The 22,647-nt window shown below is 46.9% G+C and overlaps 2 protein-coding genes across 3 annotated transcripts in view; one reads left to right on the plus strand and one right to left on the minus strand.

The window, feature by feature from the left end:
• VEPH1 (ventricular zone expressed PH domain containing 1) overlaps positions 1-22,647 on the minus strand; it is a 273,698-nt gene that overhangs the window by 195,008 nt on the left and 56,043 nt on the right. For both annotated transcript variants that reach the window (XM_075548875.1, XM_075548874.1), the window contains exon 4: positions 7,072-7,238. In XM_075548875.1, the coding sequence (XP_075404990.1) occupies positions 7,072-7,238 (167 nt within the window). The remainder of the gene's footprint in view (positions 1-7,071; positions 7,239-22,647) is intronic.
• PTX3 (pentraxin 3) lies at positions 15,366-21,909 on the plus strand. The gene is made up of 3 exons (XM_075546966.1): positions 15,366-15,669; positions 16,120-16,485; positions 20,719-21,909. Exons 1-3 carry the CDS (start codon positions 15,540-15,542, stop codon positions 21,330-21,332), a joined length of 1,110 nt encoding a protein of 369 aa, XP_075403081.1. The 5' UTR covers positions 15,366-15,539; the 3' UTR covers positions 21,333-21,909.

Consider the following 22,647-nt stretch of genomic DNA (forward strand, 5'->3'; position numbering starts at 1 on the left):
AGGAGCCCACAAGGTGGAGAGAAGAGCAGACGTGTTACCGGGCTGTTCCTTCCATTCACTTGACTAGAGCTCATGACAGGCAAAAGACAGAATGGATTCCCACTTGGGAACCTGGTTCTCCACCTGGTAACTGAATGTGAAGGGTGAGGAAGGCGTTGAAGGGACCATGAATCATTCCTGTGAGCCTTCTCAGTGGAGAATCCCCTCAGCTCACCTCCAGACTAGAGCTTCATTGCAGCCTTTTTTGGATGTAAACATTTTTTAATTGTTTAATGGAATCACAGATACTAAATTAAAGGTAAAAAAGAAAAAAGAACTTGACCTCTCTCTGGTTCTAGATGTTGAAAGACTCAGAACAGTTCTACCCTCTAGACTTGGAAGACTGGCGGGCATCCCAAGTCTGAGGAATTTTCTACCTCTCCAATCTAGAAGTCAGTGACTCCTGCCCCCGGAAGCCCCGCGGAGGGGGTTCCCAGGCTCCCAGTGGGGGATCCGGCTCTGCTGACCTGTGCACTGTAGACCCTGGCCAAAGAGGCCCTTGAGAAGCTTCTTGCAGGCCTGGAAGACGGTGGGCCGTGTGTAGCTGTGGATGCAGAAGGTGTGTGGCACCTTGACTTTGGTCCAGCTCGGTGCGGCAGAGGACGAGGACAAGGAGGACGGGGGACGGCGCGGCAAGGCTCCCTGGTGCTCCGACACTGTCCAGTTAGCGAGCGAGCAGAGGGCCCAGCAGTGCATGGCCCCCAGGGCTGAGCCCTGTCACCCCCCCGGGGCCCTAGCTGCCCGACCTGCTAGCCTCTCACCAACTCATCAGCCATGCAGGGTAGGGACTCGGAGGTGGCCAGGCGCACCGAATGGCCACTGGTTAGAGACGTGGACGGCAGGTGCCGCTTGCGGGTGCCACTGCAGTTGTTGGGGATGCTGAAGCGCTGCGCCACAGTGGTCGCAGAAGGCAGGTGCTCTGCTCTGTAAGAGTGTACCGTGAGGGCGTGTGGGTGGATTTGGAAGTCCTTGAAGGTGGTCCAAGCGGACAGCACCACCTCCGCCAGGTGGCCCTCCTGGATGTCGCCAGCTGAGCGGACCAGCTGCAGCAGGTTGGCCGATGTGGGGTCACATCTGGAGAGCAGGATATTGTCTTAGAGACCGTAGAAGCCACACTCTGGGAACGTCACGATGGAACACGCCAGCTGCTTCACGTGAGCCAGCTCGGAGGTGGTGGGCAGCAGCACAAACTCTTGGGTCAGCCCAATCTGGATGTGAAAGGAGACCCCAGGCTGGGTGTCGGGACCTGGGGCAGCAGCTGTGGCGGTGGCGGCGTCGGGAGCTCCCAGTTGGGGCCGGTACGTGGCGGGGACCCCAGGCCGGGGAGAGGCTGGGAGCCCAGAGGAATAGGTGGGGGCGGCCGTGTGTGTGTGTGTGTGTGTGTGGGGGGGGAGGGTGGCCCGAGCTTGGCCCTCCGGCATCCACCCGGGATCTGGCAAAAGGGAGTCCTGGTCACCGTATCCACGGGGTCTTATGAAGTGGTGGTAGGAGCACGGGGATCCCAGCGGAGGGATCTGGCAGGGTGAGGACACCGAGGATGGCGGGATCCTGGGTGGGGGCACCGAGGATGGCGGGATCCTGGGTGGGGGCGCTGGAGTCTGAGCCAAGGACCAAGGGAACCCCGAGGGTTGGACGGGCAAGCAGGTCCGGGTGCCGAGGAGGGAATCTCAGGGTCTGGGGAAGCAGGCTGAAGTTTGGTAGGGGGTCGTCCACTGCAGCCTTTATTCAGAAGGAGATGACTCGTTTTCATCCAAATTTCACAGGCCCAAAGCCTCCTGCATTTCATAGGAAATGAGGAATTGAGGAGGTGAACAGAGAGGCTGCTTCCGTGTGAAGGAAACAAAGAGCAGTTCCTTTCTCACATCGTCTCCCCTCCTTGCTGGCTAGTTTCCTGCCTGGGTGGGGTCCATTCTCACCACTTCGGGTGCTTCCTCATCTTCATCTGTAGCCTCTTCATTAATGCCGTTCCTCTAACCCCCCCAGGGATCTCCTGTCACCAGCTCTGTTTCATGCTGATCCAGTCCCCTTCTCGACTGGCTGGCCCGCCCTTCTGACTGCATCTCTCACCTCTTCTAGGATGCCCTCTGCTTCACACGCCAGTCTTATGGTCTCATTTTTTGGCGTATGGTTATAAAAAGGCCTCTTTGATGGGATGAGACTAGATTTGCATGGCAATTTACGCTTATGGTATTCCTTTGGACAGTCCTGTCCCTTGTGTCTGACCCGGATTTCCTATATCGGGCAGGCTTTAGGGAGGACGAGATGAAACAGCTGCTGATGGTGGTGGTACCTGCTGAAGGGCCAGCATCCAACTTGCGAACACCCTGGCACAACTGGATCAGATCCATTGGGTCTTCGAGGCTAATCTGCTTGGGAGATCAATATCCAGGCCTTTCTTTCTAGACTAACTGAGTCTGGAAGCTCCACTGACACCTGTTCAGAAGAATAGCAACATGTGAGCCTCCACTGCCCACCTAATATCAAGTCCATTTCTACTCAGAACCACACAGGGTGAGAGGCTGTAAATCTGCGTGGGAACAGATAGCCTCATCGTTCTCCCTGGCGGCTTTGAACCATTAACCTTATAATTTGTAATCGAATGCCTAACCCACAGCACCACCAGGGCTCCTACAAAATGAGATCGTGGATGTAAAAATTTTTTTAAAAAATCCATTGTGAGGGATTAAGTCCCATGTAAGTTTAGGTATACTTTGGACTCATTCAAGAAATGACTTCTTCTGACTTGTGGGATGAGATTTGGCATTCCTGTTATAATCCAGTAAAGACTCCTTTTCTACGATGTGCTATTTGCTATGGGGAGAGGGAGAATCACGGAGGATTTGGGGCTTCCAGTGTGAAAGAGCAGGGGCCTAGTCTCAATGACCTGACAAGCCCTGCCCTGAGTCTCTGGGCAGTCATTGATGGGCACTTTGAATGCCACATGTGATGTCGCCCTCACTCTTGGACTCCACTGTGATACCAAGTCTCCCTCACCTTTCATATCAATAAAGTCCCCACCTCAATCCTGGCTTTCTTCAAGCCTGCCTTTACCCCTTGGGAAATAAGTTTGATGAATGGCCCTTCCCTGATCCACCATGAACTGTTATTGATCACACTTCCCCCAGACGGGTTGCTTTGTCCCTGCTCTCAGGCTAAATTAAATGGCTTTCTCAATCCCTCCTTAAAGGCACGGATGGCGAGATTTCATTTTACATGAAGCCAGGAGAGACCAGTCCCTGGAGAAGGACATCATGCTTGGTAAAGCAGAGGGGCAGTGAACAAGAAGAAGGCCCTCAAGGGGAGGGGTGGACATGCTGGCGGCCACCAATGGGCTCCAGCATCTGGACAAGTGAGAAGATGGCGCAGAATGGGGCAGGGTTGAGTTCCGTGGTGCCTGGGGTCCCTGCGGGTCAGAGCCAACTCAATAGCATCTAGCGACGACCACACAATAGAGCAACACCAGTTTGTGTCCTTTCTAAAATCTAACTTGGCCATTTACTCACTCTCTCGATTCCCCAGGGCACCTGAAAGTGCATCTTCACTTGTGGTGGGATCCTTAATGACACCCAAAGAGGTCAATCCTGGAGCCCAGGAAGGTGTTGCCTTACTTGGCAAAAGGGACTCTGGATGGAATCAAATGATGAATCTTGAGATGGAAAGATCATCCTGGCTTCTCCAGCATTCCCCAAGATAATCAGGACAGTCCTTGGGAGGGGGAGGAAGGCTCAAAGTCAGCGAAGAGAGATGACCACAAGCGTAGAAGCCAGAGTGATGCGAGGTTGTGGGCCAAGGGTGGGAGTTAACCTCGCGAAGTGGGAAAAGGACTGGCCCCAAGGAAACAGTCCCACGAACCCATTAAGAACCCTCTGCTCTTTAATGGGCTTAGAGTCCATTAGAAGAGAGAGAGATGCAAAAATACAGGCAACACAGTTTTCTAAGGGGGAAGTGAAGATGTGCATGAGATAGCACATAGATATCCAGGTCTCTACCCAAACGCTGGCCTTGATACGGAGAGTGTGGTCTCTGAACCAGTAGCAACAGCGTTGCCTGGAGCTTGTGCAAAAGGCAGACCCTCAGGGCAACTGACCAGAACCACTGGGACGGGGCCCAGGGACCAGTGTGGTAAGAAAACGTCAGGTGATTCTGATGTTCCTTAATATTTGATACTTCGTGCTCGTGGTAACTTTTAAGTTTTGTTCCCCCTGTCTGCTTCATACTTGCATCCTGGAATATCTTTTATCATTCATACTTCTATCCTGGAATATCTTTTACCATTCTAACTGCACCCATTCTAACTTCACCAACATGCTGAAGATAATGTGCTGCCGCTCTCAGCCCTGATCACGTGATTGTCAATGATTTTTATGCAATTCTATGTCCCCTAACAAACTCATCAATGGTCCCATTTAACTCACTCCTTCTCTATGTTCAAATTTACCTGTCCGTTTTATCTATGATCTTCTTGCCTAATCAAACAGAAATCTCAGTCTCCGATCCTCCCTCCTTTCATTGTCCACATCCTCCTCACTCCCATTGCCACCACACTCATGAATCATCGGGTTCATTTTATTCTAAGGAATGTTATTCACATTGTCCTGGGTGACTGCGCATTGAGCTTCTCTTCCTAACTGCCCACTTTCCATCCGGGTTTCTCCACGATTTGTCACCTGGGTTTTTGTTTGGGTTTGATTTGCCTTCGTGCAGAACCAGGGATGCCATTTACTGTGGAAAATCCTTTGAAGACAGGTTTACACAGAGGCTTGAAGTCCCTTCATAAAATCCAAGATTTCTGGGCATAATATAAATAACCCTTCATAGTCTGGCCCCAGCTTTCTTTCTTTCTTTTTTAATCATTTTATTGGGGGCTCATTCAACTCATCACAGTCTATCCATCCATCCATTGTGTCAAGCACATTTGTGTATTTGTTGCCCTCATCGTTCTCAAAATATTTGCTATCCACTTAAGCCCTTGGTATTAGCTCCTCGTTTTCTCCCTCCCTCCTGCTCTTTCCTCCCTTATGAGCCCTTGATAATTTATAAACTATTATTATTTTGTCATGTCTTACACTGTCCAATGTCTCCCTTCACCCACTTATCTGTTGTCCATCCCCCAGAGAGAAGGTTATATGTAGATCCTTATAATCGGCTCTCCCTTTCTACTGCACCTTCCCTTCACCCTCTAATATTGCCACTCTCACCACTGGTCCTGAAGGGATCATCTGTCCTGGATTCCCTGTGTTTCCGGTTCCTATCTGTACCAGTGTACATCTGCTGTTCTAGCTGGATTTTTAAGGTAGAATTTGGATCATGATAGTGGTGGGGGGGCAGGGAGGATGCATTTAAGAATTAGAGGAAAGTTTTATGTTTCATTGTTGCTACACTGCACACTGACTGGCTCATCTCCTCCCCGTGACCTTTCTGGAAGGGTTGCCTATAGATGGGCTTTGGGTCCCCAATCTGCACTCACCTCATTTACAATGATATGATTTTTTGTTCTTTGATGCCTGATACCTGATCCCTTCAACACCTCGTAGTCACACAGGTTGATGTGCTTCTTCCATTTGGGCTTTGTTGCTTCTGAGCTAGGTGGCTGCTTGTTTACCTTCAAGCCTTTAAGACCCCAGATGCTATATCTTTTGATAGCCAGGCACCATCAGCTTTCTTCACCACATTTGCTTATGCACACACTTGTCTTCAGTGATCATATAGGGAAGGTGGCCCCATCTGTCTTAAGGTATTTCTTCAAAAACTTTCTGGGATGCCTGTCCACCAGCTCTCACTTGCAGGATTCTTACTTCCTGAAGGGCTGCTGTTCTATCTGCTATAATACTTCTCACTCCTCAGTGTTTGGCACGGAGGCCCCTCCATCTGTGGGGCTTCATGGCACCTATTTCCCCTTGAGACCAGAGTTCAATACTCCTCCCTGGCTATATATGCATTTGCAGAGCACTTTCCATTCTGTTTAATTCCATCTCAGTCTGAATGTTTACCAAGTGTCATCAGATAAAAAAGCTAAGGATTCCGAGGAAAATAAGACATTGCTTCTTTCTTCAAGGAGCTTCCAGTTTATGGTGGTCCATTATTAATCTAATGGTTTGGCTCCCTTTCCTTGAGCAAGTAGGAGGTTTCGTACCTATGTCCCAGTCTTGGTTTTGTGTTGGTCTTTCAAGCTGGGACTATGGCACATAGGTGCAACCATAACTTTGGGTTGAGAATTAATCTTTGTTGTGCATTGTGTTGGTTTTTTCCAGAATCTATTTCCTTCTTCCCCTCTGCCAGAAACCTCTTGGTTCTGTCTGGGTATCTTTGTGGTTCTGGAGAACTTCTGAGACACAGCATATGTCCTCATTCCTGAGAATATGAGGATCTATGCTTGGGTGTGACTTGGAGATAGAAGCAGCATGGTTCCCAGAGAGCTCCTATCACCTATCTAGGAACTAGAAGGATATGGCCTGGAGAAAACAGAAGCCAAAATATAGGAATCAAAATCTGAGCTGTGGCTACAGAGAAATTGTTCTGTTCTCATCATCTAAACCCTTGAATCAAGTCCCTTCTGAAGGCTTCACCCGTCACCTGAGCCAATTCATTTCTTAAACAAGTGAGGCTGGGTTGTTGTGTTATTGATAAGCAAGCACATCTTAATTGTTAAATCTTTTGAGTCCCGAGGAATGGGGGAGGAGGGGAGGACTGTTATAATCTTTGAATCCAAAGTGGGGATCTGGAACAGGAGTTTTGGGTTCATCACTAATCTCCCCATAAATCAAGAGAGTGCTGATCTCTGCCTTTGAGAAACGACAGACTCCAAGCATTTGATGGCTTTTAGTTAACCAGCTGCAAGCAGGCATTTGAAGGTGTGTTGTATTTGATTACTCTTCCCAACTTTTGCCCATCACCTCCTCGCTTCTATGATGCTAGAAAAAGTAGCGGGATACAGATAGACATTTGAGAGAGGAAGCCCTCACCCCACATGCCATCCACATATCCCCAAACATGCCTGTATGTGCGGACCGTTACACAGAAGGGGTTTGTTACCTCTGGTTGTTTCCCTTTGGCTGCTACCTGCAGAAGCCGCAGAAGATGGTACCGCTCTGGTTGCTCCAGCTGAGGCATCAAAGCCAGGATCTCTGCCAGGTGCCTGTTAATGGGCTGAGGCTGCTTTTCATACACAGCGGAGAGTATTCGCACCAACATGGCATTACCTGGCAAAGAAACGGTACAAGGAAATGATGGGTTGCCGGCTTAGGAGCAATCAAACCACGTTAGCCTCAGCACAACCACCTTCACACTTACATTATTAAATAAAGCAGCCTTCTGCTAAATATAGCACAGTTCTGTCTTCTGAGAAATCACGAAAGCATGATTTAAATGGATTTCATTAAAGGGAAGATTTTATGATCGAGCGGGCACTGTTCTCAAATGGAACGTTTTCTCTGAGCCATGCCCCTTGGGGAAGTCCACAGTCTGACAGTAATCCGATCGTGCCCTTGAGGAGGAAACAGTTCTGATAAAGAATTTCTAAGGAGGAGCAACATTGGGATGGTGTGTACATACAAAGTAATGGCATCAATAGGAACCAAAGAGTACCTGGACAACAACAACAACAAACAACAACAACAACAGATGCAGAAGAATGTATTCACATTCCTAAGAGATACAGAGGCATTGTTCTGACAACTGACATAAGGAAGCTATGATACATTTTTATGAATAGTTAAAAAAAAGAGCACAGCTATGCAAATTTAAGCCCCCAATTCCTGCACTATTTCAAGGGATGTTTAGACTAAGCTTATTTGTCAATTGTGATTTACCTCAAAGACATGTATGGACAACTGCATTTAAAATAGCCACGCCTCAAGAAAGCATAAACTGCATGGACTTTGCATGCAAAGAACATATGGGAAACATCTGCTGATCACTTCATGGTATGGAGTTCTCTCTCTCTCTCTCTCTCTCTCTCTCTCTCTCTCTCTCTCTCTCTCTCTCTCTCTCTCTCTCTCCTCCCCAACACTTGACTGTCTCAGAGGAATTGGTTTCTCAGGGTTTCTTGAACAAAAATTTTCTTGCTTCTATTTAGTTTACATTTGTCTTTGTATATAGAAGACGTACACAGAAAGAACCAAATAAGCAGGGATTACACATATGTAGACTTCATTAAATGGTGAGGACATGCTCATGTATGAAGGCTACTTAGCTCTGAGCATTAAGAAACGAGGCCAGCATTTCCAGAAGAACAATGCATACATTTAGTAAGAAAGTACAGAGCAGTGATTTATTTAATACGGCTCTGCTAGCCAAGGTCTTTGTGACTCCCACTAGACGACCACTTCCTGGTGGGTTTGAGTAAGAGAAGGTGGAGGAAGACATTGATAAAAGTCGGTTGTCAGTGGTTGTGAATGGGATTCATGGCGATTGCCATTCTGAATAGAAAAGCAGCCGTCTCAGAAGCAAGAAGGGAGGATTGTATGGTCAGCTAAAGAGAAGATTCAGGAGCGCAGCAAGTCCTTTAGAATCTGAGGTCCCTGCTCATCGAAACTTCTCCATTCAGAACGCCACACCGTTTTGACACCAGAGTAGCAGCAGCAGCAGCTGCGGGAGCAGAACATGAGGTACATGGGAGGATTTCCTAACTCGCAGAACAAATAAAGCGGAGTACCTTGAGGCAGGAGGCTGGCTTGTGGAGTGGGGTGTCTCCAGCTACTCAACTGGGGCGGGGGGATCTAGGTTTGTTGACTTATGGAGCTAGAGCCGAGCACCTTTGAACTGGGGGTTATGGTGGAGTTGCATCCCATTTGGTCAGTTATTGGCAGCCCTAAGGAGCTTGGTAACATTGCAAGAGCAGGGACAAGGTCAATGCTCCATGAGGCTGAAAAGCCAGGCAAAGAAAATGAGAGCCAGAGACAGGCTGGTACACTAGAGGCTGTCCTGACAGAACATCCTATCCTGAGCATTTCTCACCTGAATTGTAACTTGCTACCTTCTCCAATACACTCCATGCTGCACCACCATGATTATTTTCCATGAGTTCTGTTATAGCCATTGCAGTGCATCACGGACCTCAGCTGAGAGGTAGCGAATGCAGTGGAAGAGATAGTTGGTGTCAGAATTGATAAAGTTGGTACGGGGAAGCATGCTTCACTTTAGGGCAATAGAAATTGGCCTTGGGCAGCTGAAGCTAATAATGATGTTTGTTTGTTTTTCTTTCCTCCTCCCCTGTAAAGTTTGAAGAGCTCAGACACTACACTGACATCACTCCATGTCCTTCTTTTTATGCTGAAAGTTATTTGATTCTGAATCAAATAAAATGGTTTGGGATCATGACAAACAAGGGGATTTCTTTTTCCAATGGTGGCTTATAGAATGTCCCAAACAGATTCTACTTACGTGCTTACAGAGTACAAGATATAAAAATATTCAGGCTTTAAAATGCATGCATTTCTGTATATGTGTACATTTATAATGTGTACATGTGTAGATAAAATATGTATACATGTGTATGTCTGCATATGTTGTGAAACATTTTGCTTCCTTTTATTCTAAACAGAAAGGACAAGGATTTTTAAATATCGCATCTAGCTCAACTGAACATATTATTTGCTGGAACTTAGTTACCCTGATCAACTCCGGAAAATTGCGCATTAAGATTATGATTGGAATCTAAGACAGGAATCTACTCTTGGCTGTTTGGCACAGCACTCACCAAAGACCTTCAAGGTGTGAAAACCCAGATTCGACATTTTCAACCGACTATAAATTAGATCAAATAACACAAAAAAATGTACAGAAACGACATTTTTAAAGTTAGACTCTGATGAAGGCACTTTGGTGTTGAAATCCCATAAATTCCACTCATAAGTGAATATGTTCTTTTTAATTACGAAGTATCTCAAGTCACAGTTCAAGTGTGGACAGTACCATAAGGATCACAGGTGTGTCCTTCAGCGGCTTAACCACAACTTAGTCTTGTGCTACAACGACTTCCCTTCATTTCATGTTCTCCCCAGCTGCCACTCTTTTCCTGAATTGAATAGTCTTTTCTGCTTTGATGAATACTTTTACATTTCAATGTGTGTTATAAATCAATAAACATCTTAAACTTCAGCAATATCATATTCTGTTTCAATATTTTCTCCATTCAATATTACATTTTTAATGTTATCAGAGGCCTATGGTATTCCATTATACAATTGTATCCATACCTTCTACCACTGAAATGCTTTCCAGTGATACAGCTTTGTACCTGTCTCTTTTCTGCATAACTGGGGGAACTATTCTCTGCAACAGGACTCTGAGCCGAATGTGTATAGAAATCACTTAGGTATACTGGTTTTTAAAAGGTGCAGTGGTTAAGGATTTGACTGTTCACAGCAAATTCAGTAGCTCGGACCCAGCAGAGCCTTGGACTCTGCAGGAGAAAGATGCAGTAATCTGCTTCCATAAAGATTTCAGCCTTGGAAACCGTCTGGGCAGTTCCACTTGGTCCTGCAGGGTCACTACGAATCAGAATTGACTTGATGGCAACAGAGTTCTTGGGAAAACACAGATGGGGATTCAGGAGGTTGGGAGTGAGACCTGAGAGCCTGCATTTCTAACAAGCTCCATGGTGATGGCCCTGCTGACACTTCCTGACCACGTGACTGAGGAGCAAAGTAGTGCATATATTCCTGGGAGTTTGCCCCGTGATTGTATTCCTTTTCTAGAGCACACATTCACTGGCTTTGAAGATCTGTGATTCAGAAGTCTGACACAGGTCTCCCTGGGCCACAGTCAAGGTTGGGTTTCTTCCTGGAGGGCTTGGGGGAGGACCCATAGCCTTAGTTTGTCCAGTTTCATGAAGCCACTTAGCGTCTCTGGGTATGCTACAAGTGGTTAACATGTTGGGCTGCTACCCAACAGGTTAGAAGTTCATGTCCACCCGGCATGCCTCTGAGGAAAGGTGTGAGGACCAGCTTCAGAAAAGTAGCCCTGGACAATTCTATGGAGCACAATTCTATTCTGCTTGAGAGACCAGCTGCATTCTTGGGCTCATGATCCTCTCTCCATCTTTAAAACCAGCAACAGAGTATCTCCCTGATGCTGTCTCCCTTTCCCACTTTTAAGAATGATCATCTATGGTCCATGCCAGCAATCTAGAATTATCTCCATAGTGTTACATGCTGTTATTTCTGTTAGGTGCCCACAAGATGATTTCAATGTCCGGTGATGTCAAGCGAGAGAGTAAAATGGCTGCATAGGCTTCTTCCCGGGGGGCGGGGTGGGTGGGTCATGTTTACGGGAGCACATCAGAAGGCCTTTCTCCCGTGGAACGAATGGGTGGGTTTGAATCACCATCCTTTTCACTAGCAACCAAATGCTCAATGGCTGTACCCCGAGAGCTCCTTTCAGACTACAAGTCTAAAAGTATTGCTCTAAAATTGTACAGACTTCACTTAAACAAAAATCTCAAACTATGGAGGTAGACTTTCCTGAGGTAGCCTCCATCTAGGTCTTTATATTCCTAAAAGCAATGTTCGACTCCGCCAGTCACTCCTTGGGAGAGAGATGAGACTATGTGCCCCCATCCAGAGCCACAGCCTCAGAAGCCCAGGGAGGGCTGCAAGGAGTCAGGAGAGACCTAGGGGCAGTGGTTTGGTTTCCCGTGAGCCCTTCCCCAAGAGAATTCTGAGCTCTGTGACTCATATCGCCCCAAATTCTTGAGGAACCCAAATGGTGCGCCTTTTCAATGTTCTTTGAGCCTCGGGAACAAAAAACATTCTGATGGGCCAGGGTGGATGGGGTAAGATTTTTAAACGGAGCTCTCACAGGACAGCCCTGGCTACCCTTACAGAAGGAGCAGGTACATGGCTGTGAGGGGGGAAAATTCTTTGCATCAACTTTCCTGGAAGCTTTGTCACCAAAGCAGTGTTCAATGTTCTTAAAACTTCTACTAGTAAGCCACATGATCATCCTAGGTCCTTGGCGAAAACCTCTCACGATGACCCCTGTCGAATAAAAAAACAAAGACAAAAAAGCAGCCACTTCTGAGTGAAAAACTCTGCCTTGAATTTGAATGGCCTAGCTGGAATCTATTGGTGTGATTGAAACATGCTCTCTGGATCCGAATGGTAAACCCAAGACTCCGCCCTGGTTATGAGTCCTTCCATACAATCATCCTCATTGGCTTTTCGTCTTGCTTCAGTGGCTGATGCAAAGATTAACAGCTTGAGCTAGTGGGGCTTCATGAAAGATTTTTGGCGCCCATCAGCTGAAAGCCTGAGACTTAGATGCTCCCTTCAAATTGAAACGTGAAACCATCTGAGATCCCAACATCAGTAGGTATCAATAGCATCAATACTATGGTCTTCATCGGTTCCTGGACTTTTTCCTCATTTATCCAGGTTGATGGGTTTCCTTGGCTTGACTCATCTTCAAGGTCTTTCCTACCTTTCCTGAAATGCTCGATCCATATAAAAATTGGCTTTGGTTTATTGCAAGTAGAGCAGCATTCTCCTAAAGTTGTTGAAAATTTTCAATGATTTGGGAAGACATCCACTTAAGTTTTATTTAAAATTATCAGTTCCGATCTCAATATTAGTTTTATTTTCCAATGGCTCAAGAAGGTTTTGTTTGTTTTTATTAAATTGACACCCTAATGAAATAAACATAAATGCATTACTGAGAGAACTTGGCTACAGCCATCCACTCATGGCAATGACGTCTTTAAACATAGTTTGTTTGGCATAAGCCATGCATGTGTGAATTGAACCCTGGAAGCAAAAAGTTCCTGGAAATATTTCATTATCTTCTACCCCTTTGTGTGTGGGAAACCCAATTCTGGCAATTCTGAATCATAGTGACCCTGTAAAACCGAGAAGACTTGCCCTCTACAGTTTTCAAAGCGGTGGGTTGTTCTGGAAGCAGACTGCCATCTCATTTTCCTTCAGAGGGGCTGGTGGCTTTCAACTCCTTAAGTTGACCACATAACCACTGTGCCACCAGGACTTTCTCTATTTTATGTCTTAATCTCATTTCGCAATTATCCTTTGCTATGAAAAATAACATCAGATTTCTCTGTAGGTTTTGGGGTCGGATATGGGCTTCATTGGGGGTCCATTAGTCAGCCCAGCACAGGGGCATAGCAATCTACACTCCCACCAGCAGGGTGTAGCTGGTGCTCCTCATCTTTGCTAACATTCCTTCACGACAGACATTTTTGCCAATCTGATGGGGGTATGAGACAATAGCTCATCTTTATTGCTTTACTTTTGTATTTTAACTACTCAGGAGGTTGAATATGTTTATAAAATGTTAAAGGCCATCTCTGTATTTGTGATTTGGTCATTTATACCTTAAAATACTTTTATTGGGGGCACTTACATCTCATCACAATCCACATATTCCTCCAATGTGTCAAGCACCTATGTACATACGCTGCCATCATCATTTTCAAAGCATTCTCTTCCCACTTGAGCCCCTGAGATCAGCTCCTTATTTCTTCCCCCTCCCTCCCTGGTCCGCCCTCTCTAACAAACACTTGATAAGTTATAGATTTTTTCCCCATATCTTACATCATTCTCTGTTGCCCCTCACTCACTTTTCCATTATTTGTCCCCCTGGCAGGGGGTTATAGATTGATCCTTGTGATTGATTCCCCCCTTTCTCCACTCCCCTCCCCTTATCCTCCTGGTATCTCTACTCTTCTTGTTGGCCCTGAGGGGTTTATCTATCCTAGATTCCCTGTGTTTGGGCTCTTATCTGTAGCAGTGTGCATGCTCTGGTCTAATCCTATTTGTAAGGTAGAATTGAGGTCATGATAGTGGGGGAAGGAAGCACCAAAGAACTAGAGGAAAGTTGTGTGTTTCATCGGTGCTGTACTGCACCTTGGCTGGCTCATCTCTTCCCTGTGACCCCTCTGAAAGGGGATGTCCAATTGTCTACAGATGGGCATTGGGTCTCCACTCCAATTCACCTTGGGTATGGTTTTATCTTGGGTCTTAGATATGTGATACCTGATCCCATGATCACACAGGCTGGTATGCTTCTCCCATGTGGGCTTTGTTGCTTCTGAGCTAGATGGCTGCTTGTTTAAGACCCCAGATACTGTATCTTTTGATAGCCAGGCATCATCAGCTTTCTTCACTACATTTGCTTATGCACCCATTTTGTCTTCAGTGATTGTGTTGGGAAGGTGACCATCACAGAATGCTGGATTGTTAGAACCAAGTGTGTTAAGAGAGTACTTGAGTTGAGGCCCAATGTCTATCTGCAATCTTAATTCTTAATATATAGATCTGAGTACATAGTTCTATTCCCCTCTCATTATATATATATATATATATATTTACATATGTGCATGCATGTATTTAGACCTCTATAAATGTCCTTTTGCCTCCTGGTTCTTTCCACTATTTGATTTTGGTTCCCTCTTTTTATCTTTGACCCCTGCATATATTTCCTGTATTTTGTTGGGAGTTCATTTATACGTTTAACGTTTTTATGAATATTATAATGTAAACGTATTTTTCTCTGTGTGCGTTTTACCAGAGTGCTATCAGTTTATGTTGCTAAATGTGTAGACAGAAGCAAGTATCCCCAAATTTACTTTTGGAAGATGATGCTTGCTGCTAAGTGCCACTGACTGTGCCCCACCCACCCCCATCCAGGCTTTCCCAAGCAGTTATGAAGTGGCTGGGTCCTGCCTCTCTCTGGCTTTGCTCAAATTGAGAATAATACGATTTCCCCATATTTCCAGCCTATGAACAGACACATATCTATTTCTTTTCCCCAGCGTGTTCCCACTTTAGTTCTATCTAGTTTTGATGTGCTGCTGCTCATTTAAAAAGTATGTTTACTGAAGCACAGTTGCAACGTGGAAGGATTAAAGACAAGACAACTCTGGGACTTAGCTCCTGCTCATAGACATTCTTGTTAGGTTGTTCTATCTTGGAGTCAGCCTAACTTTTCCCAGCTTAGACCTGTCAAACAGTAGTCTAAGGAAAGTGAAAAATGAAGACTGGGGTGCGGGGTGGAGTTCTCCGTTGCTCACACACATTGTGAAATTATAAGAACACCAGAATTATTATCTTGCCTACACATCTCTGTCCCCGCTGAATTGTTTTTTCCCCACTCCAAGGCTGCCAGCACTCCTCAGCTCTAGCAAATCCAGTTACTAAATCAAACCCTCTGCGGGACCACGGTGCCCGCCCCCTCGCCCCTCTGACACCACTCCCACCAATCGGACTGCGGAATCAACCTTCCCGGTTTAATGTGGCGCAACTAGCACTCGCCCTCTTCCCCCACTCCGCCCCCTCCTCATGCAAATCCAGGGGAACTCCCCCTCCGCCCACTCAGCGCCACTGGCGTTACTCATTCATCCCCGTCCCGGGTGGCTTTTCTCCGGCTTTATTAAGAGTGCGCAGCCCCTGCTGTTCACTCTCCATTTCTTCCCTCCACGCTGCGAGCCCCTTGCTGCGTCCCCTCTCCAGGGCTGTGCGAAGTCACCGAGGACCTTTGCCTCTCCAGCTATGCATCTCCCTGCGATCCTGGTTTGTGCTCTCTGGGTCGCGGTGTCCGCGGAGAACGCAGAAGATTACGAATTTATGTACGTGAACTTGGACAACGAAATAGACAATGGAATCCAGTCCACGGAAGACCGTAAGTTCGCCGTGACCGCTTCTCTGCTAACCTTGGCTAGAATAACCTCCTCCGCGGGTCTGCATAGTGGGCACATGTTTGTAGTTATTGCGATGAGCCCAAAATTTGTTTTGCAAATGAGAGCAGCGCTTTTGGCTAGTTCCGTCGGTCAGCGGGACCGTCGGAGTTACGCTATGTGCAGTTGCCGATGTTTAACGGGTCCGTGCTGCAAACACGGCTGTGTCATAGACTTCTCTGGATGAAACATCTGGATGAATGAATGGTCCTTACACGCCGTTTCCGTGGCGGCGTCTTTAATAGGAGGGACGGGGGTGGGGTGATGGAGACGGACTGTGATCTGGCCCCCCCCTCCGCCCCCCAGGGAGGTCAGCTTTTTAACAAAGCCCATCCGAGGAAGGCCTGGGTGGGTGCGTAACGCGTGCGTCCGTGTGCTTGTGTCCTGCGCTCTAGCCACTCAGTGTGACTGCCGTCGCGAGCACTCGGCATGGGACAAGCTGTTCACCATGCTGGAGAACTCACAGATGCGGGAGGGCATGCTGCTGCAAGCCGTCGACCAAGCCCTGCGCGGCGAGCTGCAGGGGCTGCGCGGCGAGCTGGGTCGCCTCGCCGGCAGCCTGGCGCGGCCCGGCGCGCCCGCGGCCCCCGCGGAGGCCCGGCTGGCGCGGGCGCTGGACGAGCTGCTGCAGGCGAGCCGCGAGGCCACCCGGCGCCTGGCACACCTGGAGGACTGGTCGCCGCTGCTTCCGGAGCTCCGGCAGATGAGTGCGCACCTAACCGCAGCGCAGGCGTGGGCTGCCCACCGCTGGCTGCCCGCAGGTGAGGACCTGGGACCCAGCAGGCACCCCTGCTCCCCTTAGGCTGTGCGGCGCCGAGGGGCGGAGCGCACCTGGGGGAAACCAAGTTGGGAACAGGCTAGGCGGGGAAGAGTAGGCGAAAGGCTCACCCAGCCGTGTGTCTCTGCACGTGCAGAGCCCAGGTACACCATCCAAGGGGGGCAAATTCACTGTAAAAAGTATGCCGCTCGCCTTGGCCAACCCAAAGGACGGCTCTGGAAGTTACCAGCTCATTCTGGAAATAGGCCAGCACACTGGATCTCACCAGGCGTGGCAGGAGTTCTGTTGGTCGGTAATGAACCATGACTCCTCACCGCCCTGCTTCCCTCGGTTTAGAGATTTCCACTCCTAATTTTAGGCTGCCTCCCCCTTCAGGGCTTCTCTGGTTCCCCGAGCTATTTCAAGACCCAGACAAACTTTTTCAGCAGGGATGGTTTCCAACTCCTGGGCCAGCCCCTCCTGCCAGCAGCCTGGAAGGGGAGGCGGAATCCGATCTCCTGCCGGGTCAGGGGGAATTCCTGAGGGGCGTCGCCAGCCCCTAGCCAGTGGAATTAGAGATTGAAGTGGAGGTCTGAGGGTGTGCGCTTGGGACCTGCGACGGGTGGTCGAGGAATTCAAGGGGAATAGGTCAGATGTAAGAGCCAGTTGGTAGTGGAGACCGTGCCCCACCTCAGGGGCTCAGGGAGAGAGTCGGTTCAAACCAGATGTGACTTGTCAAAGCCTATGAATCTCCAAATAGACAGAGCCTCCCGAAGTAATACATTTAAAATATGGTTAAAAGGAGGGGAAAAATCAGATTCAGAGCCTTTTTGAGTAAACATTTCTAAGAGACTATGTGGGAATTATTTTGGGGGGGGGGGTCTTTACTAGAACATCAGTGCCCTAAGTAGGAAAATGGAACAAAGCGTCTTTTTGTTTTGTTTGAGAATCTCAGAAACTTGCGGGCAACACTGCCCTTTCCTATGTTTTTGCTAAAGTAACTGTTATTGGATGGAGGTTGAGGATTATAAACATGCATGAGAGTATGTTTCATTTAAGATCACAGACCCTATGCCAGAATATTCATCTTTCCAAACTTCTGGGAGACTTTAGAAAAATCAGCACAGGACAGAATTTGTGAAATATTAAGTAGGAATTAAGTGGGGGAGGGGTGCATAAAATCACACATAGGCTAACTCTCAATGTAAGTGATAGGAAACACATTATGTGGCTATTTTAATGGAATGAAATCTCTTGTGTTTGCAAATGTGAGAATTCATGGTACATGCCACACACCAGAATCCCTGAGGAATTACCCTAATTTTCACCTCTGTCTCTGCAAACGGCTTAGAGCAGAGAAAGAAGAACTTCTGGGTTATAAAATGTTCACTACTACTTCTGCTAGCCCATGATATTTTTCTGTCACGTGATTTGATATCACCTCCCGATCGTCAGCCAGCTTGGCTCTTTAAGGGATTCCTAATCATTCTGTTGTCGGCCTTCTAAGATGCAGGTTTTAATTTTGTTTGGTCTTTGATAATATAACCAGAAAAACCTATTATTTAAAAAGCCACCGGATGAGAGAGTTTCTGACATTTTAAACCAGTATGCAGAGCTTCAATCACTGGCCCCCAAAAAGAAACGCACAAGATAATCAAAACAACTTCCAACATGCACTTTCACTCTGTGAGGTCCTGTAGGCCTTGGAACCTGGAGAGGGGGGTGGGGGTGGGGAGAGGGGTGTGGGGGGTGGGGTGGGGGTCAGGCAGGGGTGTGTGTAGGGGGGCAATCAGGAAGGTCTGGCATGCAAGCCTGAGTGCTTGCCCTTATTTAAACAAGAAACCAGTGCAGTAGATTGCAGTCACTCCAAGGTCAGAGAACTACTCCAATGCTTGTGGATTTGGTGATCTTTTGTTCCACCAAATGAATTAATTAAGCTAAAGAAAATGGAGTTAGCCATTTCATTTGAAACAAAACAAAACAATGGCTTGTTAAAATTAACTTTTAAAAAGCCCCCAGCATTAGAATTATTTTATGAAAGTGTTATTAGCAAACGATGACTGGACGTTTTAGGATTGTAGTTATGACCATGTGATTTTCTGAATCTCAGTATTTTCCTTGGCTATTCCTGAAGGAGAAGGGTCACATCTTTCTTCCCCCCCCCACCCCCAGACAGAGCGCTGTCCTGATCCACGTGCTGACGTTTAACATGGTTTATCATACTTCACATGGTTGTTTGGTTCCTGCAACTTCTGTCCATCTTTTGCCTTTAAATGCTCTAGGTGTTTGCTTTGCAGACACATTCCTGGCAAGTTTTTAGGTTGCTATCCAGTTAAAACCCATTTCCGTCTAGTAGTTCCGGCTCACAGAGATTCTATAGGACGGTACCGAACCATTGCCATGGCTGTAAATCTTCAGAGTGGCAGGCTGCCATACCATATTTTTCTACCATGAAGCAGCTGGTAGGTTTGACCCACTGACCACTGAATTATCTACTGAGCACGTAAACCACTGTACCACCAGGGCTCTTTCTTGGAAAGTGAATTCCTAGTCCTATTTTTTTAAAATTGGTTATTTATCTGGGTTTTCCTATGTGAGGTTAGCATACAAAAGTTAAAGGTTCTGAACACCGCCATTTCCCAGAGACAACGGAAAAGGTCTTTACTCAGTGTCTGCGGCTCCCTGACTAGCCATATGGCTTAGAGATGGACAGAGGTGGGGAGATTCCTGAACCCCCAGGTCCAAGTTTGAAAAGTCTCCTCTACCTAAACACTTTTTACTGGAAACACATTCCCCACTGGATCCCTTGGAAAAATGTACCCAGAGCATTTTTACTAGTATTCAAATGGTATTTAGAATAGGCTTGGGGGACCTTTGTTCTTCCAAGGGCTTTTTGCATATTTATAACACCATTCACTGGTCATACTGATCAAGCACTGAATTAACTCAGCCCTAAAGTGACGGCTGGCTGGAACTGCTTCTCTTTGGGGAAGCCCGTGATGTTAGCTGGTGTTGATGATTTTGTGGGCCTAATATGGCCCACGGGCCTGATGTTCTACACCGTGGTTTAGAAGCATGTGTAAACCATGAGAAGTTTCAAGGATAGCCTCCATTTCTGGAGCTCTTTTTGAGAGCTGCATACTTGTGGCTTGCAGACGTGCAGAATACTAGGAACAGAATAGAAGGGTCTTTTATGTATGGCACTAAAGCTGAGAGAGATTCTGGGGGATTGTCAAAAGCGCCACAAACTAGTTGCAAAGCAAACGAAACTCCAGCTCTTCGAGCCAAATCTTCTAGGAAAAGGCAGCGTGATGCTCAAGTTCAAGGCCTGACCTCTGCAGTTAGACTGCTCACATTCAAACTCTACGCTTGTCCCTTTACCAGTTATGTAACCATGAACAAATTCTTTAGCCTGATGTGTCTTGGCTTTCTAATCTGAAAAATGGGCACAATAAGACTCCCACTTATAGTTGGTATTAGAACTGTACTGGACACACATTAGTACCCATGATCACTATCATTGCTTTTCAAAGGTAGTTTGTTGTATAGGTTTTGAAGTTCACAAAGATGTGATAACGGGCGATATATTCAAATAGATCCAGCAACAACATGACTGTTCTAGAGTTTTGTTTTTAAAAGACTGCCTGGTGACAATGACTCCATGAGGTGACCTTGGTCTATGGACTCTATCGTAGGGGAGTAAGTCCCGAGTTGGGGGGGGGGTGCAAACAGAAAGGTTGGAAGTGTGAGTTCTCTCCAAGGTCCCGCGGAAGAAAGGCCAGCATCAGTCACTGAACACCTTAAGGTGCAACACCTCGCTTGGTCACTATGATTCCAAGTCCCGCTAGACAGAACCTGGTTATTCTGAAAGCCTGGGGGTGGCAAAGAGAAGGAAATGGGTCTTCAGTTCTTAGAACTTGTACTACCATTGCCTGACAAACAGAAAGAAAGAGAACAGGCTAATTGGGTAGGAAAAAAGAATGAAAATGTTTCTCCTTCCTTTGTGAGTTTGGGCTGTTTTCCTCCCCTGCCCACCTTCTCTGTGGGGACGCTTTTAAAAGTTGCCTGCCTGGTTCTTATTTTCTCTGAAGAGGTTACACTTGAGGCGTCTCCAAGCTACTGCATGGAATTCCCAGTTGTATTCGTTAAGATGCTGGCCCCCAAATTCCTGAAAGCCAGAACAATTTCCGAATGCATGTATCTTTTCATTCATATTCTTCTTTTATTATGGCTATAGGTTGTGAAACGGCGATTTTATTCCCCATGCGGTCCAAGAAGATTTTTGGAAGTGTGCATCCAGTGACCCCCGTGAAGCTTGAGTCTTTCAGCTCGTGCCTTTGGGTCAAAGCCACAGACGTTTTAAACAAAACCATCCTGTTTTCCTATGGCACAAAGTGGAACCCATATGAGATCCAGCTGTACCTCGGCCGTCAGTCCACGGTGCTCGTGGTGGGTGGAGAGCAGAACAAACTGGCTACTGATACCGTGATTTCCCTGGGAAGGTGGGCCCATCTGTGCGGCACCTGGAATTCAGAGGCAGGCCGCGCATCCTTGTGGGTAAACGGAGAACTGGCAGCCACCACTGTAAAGCTGGCCCAAGGTCACGTGGTTCCTGAGGGGGGACTCCTGCAGATAGGCCAGGAGAAGAACGGCTGCTGTGTGGGCGGTGGCTTTGATGAAACTTTAGCCTTCGCTGGAAGACTCACAGGCTTCAATATCTGGGATCGCGTTCTCAGCCGTGACGAGATAAGAGAGGCTGGAGGCGCGGAGGCTTGCCACATCAGGGGAAATGTCGTTGGGTGGGGTGTCACAGAGATCCAGCCACACGGAGGAGCTCAGTTTGTGTTGTAAGGGTTATGACACGCGACTTGAAGCTAAGGAGAGAAACCTGATGTTTTAAAGGTTTTCCAGTTGGGAAAGTCTGCATACTCAGAACCCTTGAGCCTAACGAGAGAGAGTTGAAATGATCTTTATTTATCTTGGCAAAATGCAGAATAAACGGTTGAAGGAGAGATTTTGGAGAAGGCTTTGGGGATATTGTTACTACACTTCGTGCCAGGGTGCTTTCGGATGAATGCTGGCTCTGTCAGACACACACTCAACTAATTCACAAGGACCGCCGTGGGACAGAAGGGCGGTGGCTTTAATTTGCTTTGGGTTAATTTTGTTTAAGCCAGAGATGAATTTTATATTAGAAGAAGAATACAGTTGCATTTGTTGTTCGTTATTCACTGTTATTGGTAAGTACTTTATTCTTAAAACAGTGATAAAGACATATTTATACTATACTGTGACCTACCAACCATAAATGTAGTTTACATATTATAATCAATTATTGTTTTCCTGGAGGAGATAGTTGTATAAGTTATATTGTAAAAGGGTTTTTGTATTAATTATAATGACTATTTTTGTAAAGCTGAACTATAAATAAAATGTTTTATAAAACTAGTTCATGTTGTCTAATTATAAATGGAGGCGATCTCCTGGAGAAGATTCACGCTTTTTTAGGCTAAAACAGATAAGCATTTTCAGAGCTCAATCTACGATGTAAACAATTATAATGAATACTCTTAGAGATAAACTCTAAAGTTGTCTTAAACCCCGAGTCCCTTGCATTCCTAAGCAAGAACTATGCTCTTGGCTAAGTCAGTTCACATCTCAGGGTTTGAGCTTTCTCAATTGAGAAATCAAGGAATTGAGGAGTTAATGAGCTCTAGGTCTCTTTGAGCTTGATGATTCTTTGAGCTTACAGAGCTCATGAAACTAGTTACTAGCATTCCCCAGACCTGAGATGCCAGCCAGCCCGCAATGACTTCGTCCAGTTCTTGGGGGAGATCTAAGGAAGGGGAAACGAAACGACCACTCCTTCTCTTAAAGCACACCTGTTCTCCTATCTCATGAAGAGGTGGGGAGGGCTGGGGGCGACAGCCAAGTCCCTTACATTTCCCGTGGGAGAACTAGTGTCCTGATGGCTCATAAGCGTTCTGAGGCGACATCTCAACCTTTTTCTGAATGTCAGTGGGGAGTATGGTTGAAGCCCTGTGGTGAGATCTCTGCCTAAATGTAGGCTGAGTGACCCTAGTCCATGTCCTTGGCATGAGGACTGAGGACTGCTTGTTCTATAGGACCCCAGTAGCACCAGCTGAAGCTAGCCACGTTGTGAAAC

Source organism: Tenrec ecaudatus, chromosome 4 (genome assembly GCF_050624435.1).
Source record: "Tenrec ecaudatus isolate mTenEca1 chromosome 4, mTenEca1.hap1, whole genome shotgun sequence".
Classification (NCBI taxonomy): domain Eukaryota; kingdom Metazoa; phylum Chordata; class Mammalia; order Afrosoricida; family Tenrecidae; genus Tenrec; species Tenrec ecaudatus.

What these genes read in the sequence shown, in the direction of transcription:
- PTX3 (XM_075546966.1), top strand. Translation starts at nt 15,540, where the DNA reads ATGCATCTCCCTGCGATCCTGGTTTGTGCTCTCTGGGTCGCGGTGTCC. An exon ending in AATCCAGTCCACGGAAGACC is followed by an intron (nt 15,670 to 16,119) that starts GTAAGTTCGCCG and finishes CCTGCGCTCTAG; the next exon opens with CCACTCAGTGTGACTGCCGT. An exon ending in CCACCGCTGGCTGCCCGCAG is followed by an intron (nt 16,486 to 20,718) that starts GTGAGGACCTGG and finishes TTATGGCTATAG; the next exon opens with GTTGTGAAACGGCGATTTTA.